This window comes from Bombyx mori, chromosome 9 (assembly GCF_030269925.1).
Source record: "Bombyx mori chromosome 9, ASM3026992v2".
NCBI classification, from domain to species: Eukaryota; Metazoa; Arthropoda; class Insecta; order Lepidoptera; family Bombycidae; genus Bombyx; species Bombyx mori.
In genome coordinates this window covers 15,133,647-15,148,370 of record NC_085115.1, presented here as the reverse complement: position 1 = coordinate 15,148,370, position 14,724 = coordinate 15,133,647, and the positions used below count along the sequence as shown (strand labels likewise).

Below are 14,724 nucleotides of genomic sequence, written 5' to 3'. Positions count from 1 at the left end.
GAAGATGTCGCATATCTTATACATAGCATCCCCTATTACAAGAGCAATCTGATTTAAAGATGAACAATGAAGAAAACCACAATAGTACACATAAAAAAGAAGTTTTACTTCATTCACGTGCACCGTTTTTTCCTAGGTAATCAGGTAAGGTCAGTTAGGGGGTCATACCAGCGTAACCGATCGCGTAGGCTAGCTCACGGAGCTCTAGCCTGGCGACGTGGCTACCACTAGCCCTAGCAAGAGCAGTGCTTCGCAGAATGTACCACAGGATCGGAAACGCGAATCACTCAAAAAATCCGGCAAGAAACTCAGTGGGCTGTGTCTGTGGAGTTTCTCTGTCCAACGGCTCTTCCATTATATGCACATCGGTGTAACCAGTCACCGGTCGTTAAGATGCGCGCGTGCGTTACATAAATTGACCGACATAAATCTTCAGAATTAATTTGCGTGAATTTTTTACTATTCGTCCAATAAGCTAGTGTGCGAAGATTATTTGCGATTATTTTTTTACGTTTTTATTTAAGTTAATAACTGCTTTTAGACAGAACAAGCTCATTTCTTCATGTTCGTAAAATGAAAATATATTTTACTACGAACGAAGGATGTTTTTTTATTGCTTAGATGGGTGGACGAGCTCACAGCCCACCTAGTGTTAAGTAGTTACTGGAGCCCACGGACATCTACAAAATAATTGCGCCACCCACCTTGAGATATAAGTTCTTAGGTCTCAAGTATAGTTACAACGGCTGCCCCACCCTTCAAACTGAAACGCATTACTGCTTCACGGCAGAAATAGGCAGGGTGGTGACATCTACCCGTGCGGACTCCCAAGAGGTCCTACCACCAGTAAAAACCAGTGTGATAGTAGAAATAAAGGAAAGCAGACGGATCGACCTATTTTTTGATGTCAGTAACTAAAGGCAGTGTCATACAACAAGATAATCTCAACGGTGCGATTATCGTAAAATATAGTATAGTATTATGCAAGAAAGACTTGTATTACAATCGCTAGCAAATGTCGTAAAATTCATGGTACATCTTGCATTAGGCGATCGATAAAGTAAAAAAAGTGAAATTAGTAACGCTTGTGTACAACCATAGTCCTATTCGATGACTTTCCATAGATAGGCTTATGACGACACCGGTTTGTTTGCCGAATCTCGTGCGTCGATTTACTTTCAAAGAAACCCATTTTGATGTTTGAAAAACAATTTGTTTGGTTCTCTTCCATAGAAACGAAATAGAATGCCATAGCTGGGATTGCACGACATCCCACAGTGAATAAACACGTAATGCAGCTGTCATGCAAAACAAGATATTTGATGGATGCCTGAATCTCGCTTACGACATTTTCAAGATAAGCTTTCATATATTCACTGATTGATCAATTTCATTTCAACGTCCGTCTGGTGTAGTGGTAAGTGACATGGTCACTACACTAGGGGGTCGCGGGTTCGAATACCGCCAAGGGAAGATATTTGTATGATAAATATAAATGTCTTTTCCAGGGTTATGGATGTATATTAAATACCTATATATGTATGTGTATAATAAAAATCTTACATTTATTTCCGATATCTGGTACCTGTAACACAAGTTCTTTACGAACTTATCACGGGACCAGTTAACGTGGCGTGATTGTTAGTAAAATATTTATTATATTTAAAAATATATATATATATATATATATATGTATACAAGTTCCGAATAACAACATTCGGACTGTCGGTCTACCGAGCGATATCACCAGCTTGGTGAAAGACCTTTGTCTCTAGCTCTAGGCATAGCAAACTATAACATAGAAGAGTCGCATCACAATTTCTTGAATAAACATTAAAGAGTCGTCACATAGAAAAAGGCATTTCTCAACACGCACCGCGTTCCATATTTCACAAGCATGCGCCAGCATTGATTACATGCATTACATAAATCTGAGCACGCGTTCTGTTACAGATAATCATAGTATACAATATATTATATAAGCAATGTACATATTATATAGTATACAAATAAGGATGAATGACTCACTATAAATAGGATAGGAGTTGCATTTAAATTTACATAAGTGTGTGTTCTATAAAGAACAAATTAAGAGTACACGTTCTCAAACCAAGGCTTTCTTGCAATTGAGCCTTTTTTATTGCTCTTGTAGGCAGTCGATCGTATGGACCACCTGATGGCGGAACCAAATCGCAGTCTACTGTTTAGTACTCTCCATAAGCCTCGTTTGTAGAACGACTTGTCATTCAGAAAGCTACTTTGAAAAATCAGCGCGGCACAATAACCCTCTTGTCGTGGCCGCCGCTAATTACTTATCTGATCGCGACGGGGCAACGCAAAGCCGCCGTCGCCAGAAACATGTCTTGTCGGGTCCCCCGGATTCACACTCGGTGCTTTTAGGACACTCAATCACCGGTCACCGTCCTCGTCGAAGAAGAGTTCAATGAGCGAACTAACCCATAGATACAAGCCACTGAGTTTCTCACCAGATCTTCTCAGTGGGTCGCGATTCCGAAGCACTGCTCTTGCTAAGGCTAGTGTTAGCAAATTCTCTCAGGTTGAGCTCGTGAGCTCATCTACCCGTCCGGGCGTAGTTGAAATAGCCTCTTATGATACCGGCGAATAGGTAGGGAAGACATATCATAACGCTCGGGAAACATCCTACAACCTTTCATAATATTAGTAAGGAAGCGTGGAAAAGACGGCTGACACGTCGAGTGTGATCCTTAATATGTGGCCACGAATTCCGCGACCTAACCCCACGGGGTAATCCCCACTGTGTCTGTCACTAACGCAAAGCAGTAAAAGTGTTTTGTTTAGTATATTCCTGATGGATATTTTCCAATAACAGAGCAGCATGTAATGTTTTGTGAAGTCGACGATAAATATGCAAGGTAGGGGGATAGCAAAATGTTTAGAATTCTATTTCATCGTTTAAATAAAAAGCAATTAGCTACATTCTTTTAAAATTTCCTTCCGACGCTGTTTCCAACAAAAGGTATTTTTTTAAAATATATTTATTAATATAAAACCTCCTAAAATATATTAACATTACCCAGATCGGTCCACTTTCGAATGTTCTCATAATGTAATTTTAAGCATATTTTTAAACCACTTACATTTATTAACAATAATTACTTTTATGATTATGTTATTTAATATTTATTCATTTTTACGCTTACATAAACAGACCTGGGAGGTTTCTTACGTGTAGAATTTAAATAATGACATACATAAATAATTTAAACAAACCGGCTTGTTTGTTTCTACGTCGATGGCACTGGCGGATCGCTTAACCCTTTCAGCGGAACCGTCGATAAATCGACTCGCTATTAACGCGTATAAAGTGCGGAGCATCTGATTACCGACTATTGCACAGTTTGATTATAGGTAACATTTAATAGCAATTTAAAATAATATTGGTATGAATTGAGCATTAATTTTTGTATTTTTTTTTCAATTATTTTTATTTATTTATTGCTTAGATGGGTGTACGAGCTCACAACCCCACCTGGTGTTAAGTGGTTACGGGAGCCCATAGACATCTACAACGCAAATGCCGCCACCCATCTTGAGATATGAGTTCTAAGGTCTTAGTATAGTTACAACGGCTAACCCATCCTTCAAACTGAAACGCATTACTGCTTCACGGCAGAAATAGGCAGGGTGATGGTACCTACCCGTGCGAAGTCACAAGACGTCCTACCACCAGTAAGCACAAGAGGTACCTATACGGGCGTATCTTAGCGCGTGCATGTATAGCAAGAGCAGTGCTTCGCAGTATCTACCACCGGATCGGAAACGCGACCGACTGCGTAGACCCAGCGAGAAACTCAGTGGGTTGTGTCTGTGGGTTAATTTACTCGTCTAGCCCTTTGTCGCAAGCGACGGGTTCAGCAATGACGATGACCGGTGCTTGAGGTATCTAAAAGCACCGTTAGGGGATCGGGAATTTGAACGGATGATTATTTCATGAAATCAAAAAATGTGGCTTTAAGTTTGTATACATGTTCTTATTTCTTCATCGCAGAAGTCGAATGTGAATACCGGGATTTTTATTCCTTAGGCCACGACGACATAATTTTTTTTTCTTTCTGTCTTAAAATATGCATAGTTGAAAAGTAGAAATAAGTACATGATCGCGCGGGAGGCCAGGAATGCGGTGGACCGACCAAATTAAAACTACAGTGGAAGGTCTCTTAAATTAGTGCAGTAGAATGGCCTAGAACGACATCATGAGACGCGTCAGGTCTGCCCCCTGCAACACTACATGACGATCACGACCACTCTGTCAAAAGTGACACGACTGACAAGAACAACTGAAAAGTGAAGCTATGAAATACGATAGCTTATCTTTTAAACTGCCACAGCCTAATGTTAATTCAATTAACGTGCGTTACACAAACCCAGTTTAGTCGACGGCTATTATTGGTCACGACAATGCATCTGTCTGTATTAGATTAAAACAAAACATTGCATATCTCTTTGAAAATGAATTTCACAAGTCACGTAGTCGTGTTTTGCTTAGCGTTTATATGTTCGATAAAAAATGGTAAGTTCGCTTTTTTTTTGCCGCCCTGAGTCGGAAGTAGTCACGCGCGTCCGTGGACCACAGCGATTCCAGATAAACAGTGGCGCCGTCACATACCTCTGGCTATAATTATAGGCGGGTACTAACATGGATAGCCCACTGAGTTTCTCGCCGGATCTTCTCAGTGGGTCGCATTTCCGATACAGTGGTAAATTCTGCGAAGCAAACTGACCTTAGTAAGAGTGGCTTACTAAGGTCAGTTTTAGCAACGCCTCCTGGTTTGAGTCCCGAGAGGTCGCCTACATGTTAGTGTTACGCTGAGATAGCCTCTCAAGGCTACTTAGGTAAGAATAAAAAAAAACATGGATCTAATGCTAGAAGCATTCTTTTCGGGCTTATGCCAAGACATACAAAATCGTTCCCATTTAAGCACAAAATACCAAACATACCAAATTATAATATGTAAAGTAATTCCGAAAGCTTAACTTATGACTGTTAGCTTTAATATCTTCTACACCATAAGGCTAAGAGGAGATAATCATTATAAATATAGGAAGTATACTCATTGAGGAATACTCTGAGTAATTGTTCAAGATGGTCCTTTTTACTATTGCACCTCCCGCCCGGAGAGCACAGTTCACCCATACTACGTAGAACCACTGTGTGGTCCTCTTCATCCACAGTGCGTTTCCAGAGATATTTTTGGGCAAGTACCATCAGCCTCAGGAATAAGCTCTACAGTGTTTTCCGAGTAACATAGCATGGCCTTCATCAAACGAGATTTGCGGGGATCATAAATTAGGGTCGGCAGACTAAAGCACATAAGTCAAAATTTTCAATTTATTTTTTATTACATCATCGGTTTACATTTTGCTCAACACACAATCTGACTAAAGCACATAAATCAAACTCAAGTATTTCATGGCGTATTCAAGCGGCGTTCTGTATCAACCTTATCAAATCCTAATATAGTCAAACGAACTAAAAAACATAACTGGACTTATGTTCTAAGGAACACCATAAGTACAAAGTTATTAACGTAAGAAGTCTGACTTATGTTATAAAGAACATCAAAATGTAACATTTCTTTAGAGAAAGTGGTAACTTAAAAATATTTATAACATAAACAATACTTCGGTAAGTGGTTTTAATTTACTAATGTTGTCGATTGTGCACAGTTCGTTGGTTAGTTTTGTGTGAGTGCTTAATTATTTTAATTATTTAAGATGAATATTCAAAGAGGCAAGAAATTAGTTGAAATGGCGTTATCCACTCATCTGGTAAGCAATGAAGGTATATTTTCACATATCTTCAAAATTATGATTTGCAAATTACGTAATTATATCAATATTATATCATTATAAATAGATAATTAATTGTCTTGTCCTTTTTTAGAAAATGTAAATCAACAGTCGATTTTGAACACAGAGAACCTAGTAGTAGACGATCCTATACCGTCGACATCATCAGGTCAAGTCAGTAGCTTAACATACTATTCTGTACTTGACTTCTCTAGTGATGATTCTGTACGATATCCATGTTATGAATTACCGAGACTTCCAATCACATCAAGTTCAAGTACTTGTGATGAAATTTCAATGAATCCTAATGTGTCTCCAAAAAAGAGTATACGTACTATAAAAAGAGAAAAAAGAATAAAACGTAACTTAGGACAGGCATACAAAACTTTAAAAGGAAAATGTACATCAGATCGCACTATGAATAAAAAAAAAAATATTTGAGAAAAAACAAAAAAAAAAAGCCCGCTGAGTTTGTTTCGCCGGTTCTTCTCAGGACTGTGGCTTTTTTTGGAACCGGTGGTAGAGTTAACATTGTTATTTATATTTTGACATTCAACAAGTGTGTTATACTGACATCTAAGTTGAAATAAATGATTTTGAATTTGAAAGAGTTACCTGTTTGCAGAATGAAATGTAAAGAACGTATACCATTAACTGATAGGCGTGCCATATTTACAGAATATTGGCAAATGGGGTCATATGCAAAAAGATCTGCATACTTGGCGTCTTCAATGGAAATTTAAGATAAATCTAAACAAAGAATACGAACTATTGAACCTGAAAAGCAAAAGCTTAGAATGAAGACATAAAAATACTTTTTTACTGTGCATGGTAAAGGTGAACCTGTCTGCCGAGGATGTTTAATGAAACCGTTAGATGAAAGTGACAATTTTATAAAAACAATTGCTATGAAAAGGAGATCATCCATAGGGGGTTCTCAAACTGATGATATAATATCTATACAGCCATTACCCATATCCATCGAGAAAAAAAATGATTTAATTTCGCTGCTCCCTTTAATACCAGATATTTTCCATGAATTTTACATAAGTCTTCCCACTTTGGAAACTTTACGAAATACTGATCCAGATATTTTAGAACTCGATGAAGAAGAAGAATTTTAATTAAACATTGAGTTGTTATTTATATTTATGACTTATATTATTATAATATATATCTTAATTGTTGATCTTTTTCACTTAACTCATACTATTATTGTGTTCCTTATAACTTAAGTCATCTAATTATTAAATAATCACATTTACTTTAAAATATTTAATTTTAATAATAAGTTAGTGTTATAGACTTATATAATTCAAATAAACATTATTAAGTTTGTTAATGTATAAGATTCTAAATAGTTTTTTTTAATTCCTGTAAAGTAGAGTTTTTTGACTTATGTGCTTTAGTCTGCTGACCCTAGCATTAACTGACTTAGCTGTTCCACTGACATTGCGACACTAACACTGGCTTTCTGTTTTATTTATTAATGTTGGATCGGGTGAACGACCTCAAGCCTTCTTGGTGTTTGTTGTTACCGGAGCCATCTACAAAGTAAATGCCGCCACCCACCTTGAGACATGAGGTCTTAATCTCAGTTTTTTAGAACAACGGCTGCCCCGCCTTTCAAACTGGAACGCATCGTGGCAGCAAAGAGCAGGGTCGAATATAATCTCTAATATACACGTATTAGAGTATTTTTTTCACCTATCTATTCGCTGGTAGCCTAAGGGGCTATTCCAGCTACGCCCTGACGAGCAGGTGAGCTCACGGGCTCAACCTGAGAGAATTTGCTAACACTATCCCTAGCAAGGGCAGTGCTTCGCAAAATCTACCACCGGATCGGAATAGCACCTACTAGAAGATCACAGCGGAAAACATAATGAGGGACGCCCCCTGGTTCGGTGGTGCGATGACATCCGAACGGTGGCCGGCAAGAAGTGGATAAAGAGAGCCGAGGACTGGGCTCAGTGGTGTGGACTGGGAGAGGCCTACGTCCAGCAGTGGACGACTCTGGGCTGATGATGAAGATGATGAGAAGATCCGGCGAGAAACTCAGTGGGCTAATTAGAGCCGTCAGCATATTTACGTTACAAAATGACAGTGGTCAACAACGTAACAGGATCAGCGATCCGATTTGTCCGCACGGAGGTCGTAGGGTTTCATGTACTAATCTAAATTAAATTTGTAACGTTTTACCCAAAACCAATGTAATTTGAACTACTAACACAGACTAATTCTTATTTATTGAAGTCGTCCGTGTACACAGTATGTTAATATTCAAATAATTATATGTAAAGTATAATAAAAACTGATAGAATACATGTCTATAGATCGTTCGGATTATAAAACTGATTTTCTTCGAACTTTTAGTTAAGCCACTGCAATTCCAAATCGATGCCTCCAATGAACACTAACTAGTCTAACTCAAAATTTTGAAATTTTCATTTTTCAGGCAAATCGCTTCACTATTTTAAAAGTATTACAATTAATCATTATTGATGGGGTTCGAAGCAAGAGTAAATCAGCTAGTTACACAAAAAAAACCATAAATATATCTGCAATAATAAAGATTTTATCAACTTTTTTTCGTTTAAACGCTCCTCCTGTAAACCTACGAATTTGGAGTTACCGTAGTGTTCATTGGAGGCATCAAAATGCTGTATGGAAGATTTTTTATTTATTGCCTTAATAGGCAGACGAGCGGCACACCTGATGGTGAGTGTTTACCGTCGCCCATGGACTTCAGCAATGCCAGTGACAGAGCCAAGCCGCTGCCTACCGATATTGGTGGTAGGACCTCTTATGAGTCCGCACGGTTAGGTACCACCACCCCGCCTATTTCTGCCGTGAAGCAGTAATGCGTTTCGGCTTGAAGGGCGGGACAGCCGTTGTAACTATATTGAGACCTTAGAACTTATATCTCGAAGTGGGTGGCGCATTTACGTTGTAGATGTCTATGGGCTCCAGTAACCACTCCAGTAACAAGGTGGGCTGTGAGCAATGAAAAAAAAATTGCCGAAGGACTATAATATTTACTTCTAGGGTTCTTCTATTCGTCGATAGATGTCGCTATTATATTCGTTTCTAGTTTTAAGAGCTTGCTAAAATATTTTCCAGTATCGCCAATCATTTGCTACGACTGTAACAGTGCCTATGATCCGCGCTGCGGCGAAGAGTTCGATTCATTTAGCTTGGGCGTCGTCAACTGCTCCCTGAGAGACCCGCCCGAGCACATAGGTGCTGTTGAACCAACATTCTGCAGGACTATTAAGATGGAAAGTGAGTTCGGACTGTTTAACACTATTTAATAAATAAAAATTGCTTAAATGGGTGGATGAGCTCACAGCCCACCTGGTGTTAAGTGGTTACTGGAGCCCATAGACATCTACAACGTAAATGCGCCACCCACCTTGAGATATAACTTCTAAGGTCTCAGTATAGTTACAACGGCTGCCCCGCCCTTCACACCGAAACGCAGTACTGCTTCACGGCAGAAATAGGCAGGGCGGTGACGCCTATCCTCGCGGACTCACAAGAGATCCTACCACCAGTAAGAATATTGCTCTGCGTTTTATTGCACTGTTTTTGCACTTATCAAGCCATCTCGACGTCGTTCGAAACTAAATTTTTCAAAGTGCAATTTTACCACTGCTTCGTGCTATCTAGAATACTTTATAGCGTGTCTTGGATCCGCACAGATTAACCAAGGTCTCTATCCGCTGCGATTCATCTACGAGGTACTCTGGACAAGTGATACTTGGACCCCTTCAGGGTCGTTTTCAACTTTGGGGCCAAAAGCAATTTATTTGATTTAATTCTCATAAGCTTAATGTTACCGTATTTATAAGTACAGTAAATTTGTTGTCATGACAACAGGCACGTGGTCCTTTATCTATATATTCGTAAACACTGTTAAATTAGGAGTTATTTAATAAAAACTACCCCAAATCTCATTCGTATCACTGGTTCGAAATTCAAATTCTAACTTGTTTGCTATTTTTGAAAGAAGAAAAAATGGAAGAAAAAATGGATATTAGACAAAGTTAAAATTCATGAAATCGTTACTTTTTTGGCCACAAAATTGAAAACGACCTAAGGGTCAGGACGATGGTATTTGATTAAGATCAAATATCATCGTCCAGCTCAAATCGGGTAGCCTCACTCACATAGTTCTCTACTTCACGTCATACGTAGATTCACGTAGATTGAAAAGGATGTAAATTTTAATGTTCATAAAATCGAATACAAAAGTTTTACTATTTTTACAATAATGTATATATTGTTTACTTGCACATTTCAGTAAGCACCAAAGTTCGCATTGTTCGGCAATGTGGATACTTAACCGACAACGAATGGAATTCTACCACATGTCGCAGACTTGTCGGAGTAGGAGAAGTATTCGTGACTTATTGCGCTTGCAACACTGATTTGTGCAACGGAGTTGCAAGAAACTATCAAGAGATGGCGTTGATTGGGGGCGCTATTTTATTAATGTTTTTGTTTTGAAGTTTGTAATTACGTACAGATATTAAATAATTCTAATGGTTTCGTTAGTAATCAAATAAGCTAGTTATATTATTATTCGTACTTACCTACAAAGCTGTTCACTAGTGTTTAAGGTTTGTTTTTAGGTCCTATTACAAATTTATTTTGTTGTCTACTTAATTTAATTATTTTTGTTAAATCTTTTGTTAGAAACAAGTTGTAAATTAAAAAGTAGGAAATAAATAAATAAATATTAAACGTACCTACCGGCACTATCGTATTGGTCGGATAGGTAATTTCTTTGACCTTTTCAAGGTAAAGATTTTGAAATTAATTAAAAAAATACTTCGAATGACTTTCATTATGATTTATCTATCTTATTCAATCTTTGAGTGTAATGTATTTCGTTTAGTATTCTCTTGGTTGGTTTATTTATTTATTTATGTCCACAAAAAAGAAGACATAGTACATAGTAATAGGAAAATTATGTACAAAGGCATTTGGCATTTTTTACAAGGTTTAGTATTTGACAAGTCGCCAACATAATCATAAAATTACTTCCAAAATTTGATCACGCGCTTAAAAGTTTAATTTTACAAGTTTTTTTTTATTGCCCTTGTAGGCAGACGAGCATACGGCCCACCTGATGGTGAGTGGTTACCGTCGCCCATGGACTTCAGCAATGCCAGGGGCAGAGCCAAGCCGCTGCCTACCGCTAAAGCCGCTAAAGACAAAGTATTATTGATTTTATGCATAATGTGGTAAACGGATTTAGAGGTTTGTGGCAATTTTGAATGTTTGGCTGATCTTTGAGTTAGACTATATGATGGAGTTGCGTAAAACCAATCACGAGATGGCACTGGTCGTAGCGAAGAACAAATTATTTGTCTTTATTAATTGATATAATATGAAGATTAAACAAATATTATTAACATCGTAAATCAACTGAACGTGTATTTTGCCAAGTTTTATAATGATCCAATTCTAGTCATTTGTTTTTAAAATTTAGGACGCGCATTAAAATGTTTTCAATATTAGGAAATAAATGTTACGAAGTTTGATCTATGTGTTTAATATTTTTATCTATTCTATTTAGAAGACAAAGTCTGCTGTGTAAGATATTCAACATTGGCCATTTTTTAATCAATTCTCAGAAGTTGATCGGTCGGGCCTCATTATTCCTGAACCCAGGGCCGAACTTATCTTAAAATCTTAGAAGTCGTCGTGGCCTAAGGGATAAGACGTCCGGTGTATTCGTGTTGAGCGATGCACCGGTGTTCGAATTTCAGGCGGGTACCAATTTTTCTAATGAAATACGTACTCAACAAATGTTTACGATTGATTTCCACGGTGAAGGAATAACATCGTGTAATAAAAATGAAACCCGCAAAATTATAATTTGCGTAATTACTGGTGGTAGGACCTCTTGTGAGTCCGCACGGGTAGGTACTACCACCCCGCCTATTTTTGCCGTGAAGCAGTGGTGCGTTTCGGTTTGAGGGGTGGAGCAGCCGTTGTAACTATACTGAGACTTTAGAACTTATATCTCAAGGTGGGTGGCGCATTTACGTTGTATGATTTCTAAGGGTTCAGAATATAGTTACATCGACTACCCCGCCCTTCAAACTGAAACGCATTATTGCTTCACGGAAGAAATATATGTAGTGGTACCTACCCGTGCGGACTCACAAGAGGTCCTACTACCTATAAGTTTTTGTATAAGGTTTTTTTTTTAAATTCCTTTAGCAACATACCTGGATTAGCACCATCACGGAAGACTTTCGGCTGATTCCTGTAGGCGAGGAAATATTCGATGTGCGCCATCTCATGATGCGCCGTCACCAGATCCTTCATGTCCACGTGTGTGCACATTTTGATGCTGCAAAAGAAACCACTGAGCATTTCACCGAGGTATTTGTTAAATTGTCTTTAGGTGCTTCGTTACGGCTATTGTCATAATCTCTAGTTACTTTAACACATGGTGCGACCGCGAGGGAATGCAGACGATTTAAATTCATAGTTGAAGTTTTGTTCACAAATGATTAATTATTTAATGACTAGCTGACCCGGCACGGCAGACTTCGTAGTGCCTCAATCGATAAATAAAAGACCTAAACTTTTTGTATAAAATAAACTTAAAACAAACAAAGGGAATCCGTCCGACGTCCGATTTTCATGTTTATCTACATTTTAAACCATCTCAGGACTTCCACAAATAATTCAAGACCAAAATTAGCCAAATCGGTCCAGCCGTTCTCGAGTTTTAGCGTGACTAACGAACAGCAATTCATTTATATATATATAGATATCGAGGCGTGAAAGGCAATATATCACTTAATACACGACAATTATCTTTATAATTAAAAATGTTTTTTTTTTGTATTAGCATCAACAGTAAAATATTTTTAATTGGACTTCAATTATGTTTATTCCTATGGAAATAGCTGAAGAAAACGAAGAAGAGTGTTTTAGTTATGATAGTTTTTCCGAATTTAAATGGCTCTCCTATAAAGTTGCAAAAATGTCGCCTAAGCCAAATACCCTTTCACCTCTCAATAAATGTATTTATTGGGAGGGTAAATAAAAAAAACATCGTATTTTCACTGATGGTAAGACGTATTGTGGGTGCGCACGGGTAGGTACCATCACCCTGCCAAATTTTGCCGTGAAGCAGTAATGCGTTTCCGATTGAAGGGTGGGGCAGCCGTTGTACTTAAACTGGTACTTAGGATTCATGTCTCAAGTTAGGTGGTGGTATTTACGTTGCTCATTTATTGGTGACCTGGGTCAAGTCATAAGTTTTTGTACTGGCATCAATCCTTGATACATGCATGAGTTCCACTCGGTCCACTGCTATTAGACGACTGCAGCTCTTGCACTAGGAGCAAGCATAGGGGAGACTAGTAACCGTACTCGTGGAATCTAACATAACCAATCCTAAGCCATCATCATCATCGTCGTCAGCCTATAACAGTCCACTGCTGAACATAGACCCCTCCAATTAAACTCCACTGAGCACGATCCTCGACTTCTCTGATCCAGCCAGCCACCCTGCATAGATAGTCACTCCTGGGCATCCAACATTACGTGTAAACCGATTAACAGGGGGGTTCCCTATACTCTATTTATTGATCTACTTACCGATAGTCGTGCTTATTGCAAAAGTCCCAAGCAGAAGGCTGGCAGTGGATGTGTCTGTCCGGAGGTTGGTCCAACACGCTTAGGGCCCAAAAGTCAGGAGGCATGGCAGACATATTCATGGACACGAAGTACTCTTCAGCTAATTGAAACATTGTGAGTGGAGTGAAACCCTGAAACAACATACGGACTACAAAACTGAGCGAGTCATTGGTTAAAGTTCAGATTATTAACTCACTAGCGACCCGCCCTCGCTTCGCTTCGGAAACTGTAATTTATTATTGATTTCTCCACTATTTAATGGATGTTATTGTACATATAAAACTTCCTCTTCAATAACTCTATCTATTAAAAAAAAACCGCATCAAAATCCGTTGCGTAGTTTTAAAGATTTAAGCATACATAGGGATATAGGGACAGAGAAAGCGACTTTGTTTTATACTATGTAGTGATAATACATCTAAAAGCATTCACTTTGCTTAGCATAATATTAAATAATGTCCACGCCAATTGTGAACAGCAATTAAAACTACTTCTACGCTTTAATCTTGGGACGAATTGTTTCTTGTGCGGCCATAACAACTGTAAAATATTCGAAATATTTAAAATAATAAAATGAAGAAGAAAAAACACGATATTAAACCATCACAGTAGTTTTAATTATGGCTACGACTCGCGAAGAGCACCGAAGAAAACAAATAGGTATTTAGTCCTCCGCCTTGTGGTTATGTGCAATTTGGGTCTAACGTAATTTATACCCAAGGACCATAACATAATATATGATGTTAATGAAACGCATTTTTTTGTAATAGCTTTCGGAAACATAGGTACGTCCTAGGCCCCGACTCACAAAGCCAGATCCACGGCCTACAGCCGACGCTTACCACTGAGACCTCTATTAAGACCTCATTTGAAGAATAACATTTGGTAGGGCTTGAAAGCACTCTGAACGGATCGGGGGTCACCTCTATGAATTCTAATTTCATTTTGTGTCCTTGTTTTGCTTGCATCATATTAGATGCCAACGTAATCAGTGACGTGATATTGGAGGTAATGGTAGACCTAAAGATTGCATGCAGCAGAGATGCGAATGTTGCGATGGATGTGTGGAGTAACGAGAATGGATAGAATACGGAATGAATATGTTACAGGAAGTCTGTAAGTGGCACCAGTGACAGAGAAGCTGAGAAGTGCGCGTTTGGGATGGTATGGACATGTAATGAGACGAAATGAAAATGAGGTTGGTATGAGAATGTTAACTATGAA

The 14,724-nt window shown here is 38.4% G+C and overlaps 2 protein-coding genes across 2 annotated transcripts in view; both read right to left on the bottom strand.

Annotated features, from left to right (window-relative positions):
- Positions 1-14,724, bottom strand: part of NimB (nimrod B) — a 660,573-nt gene that overhangs the window by 227,147 nt on the left and 418,702 nt on the right. The gene's annotated exons all lie outside the window — the stretch shown is intronic.
- LOC134199405 (angiotensin-converting enzyme) overlaps positions 1-14,724 on the bottom strand; it is a 189,938-nt gene that overhangs the window by 156,394 nt on the left and 18,820 nt on the right. Inside the window, exons 6-7 of the mRNA XM_062670238.1 lie at positions 13,462-13,631; positions 12,075-12,199 (exon numbers count right to left, since the gene is read on the bottom strand). Coding sequence (XP_062526222.1) covers positions 12,075-12,199; positions 13,462-13,631 — 295 coding nt within the window. The remainder of the gene's footprint in view (positions 1-12,074; positions 12,200-13,461; positions 13,632-14,724) is intronic.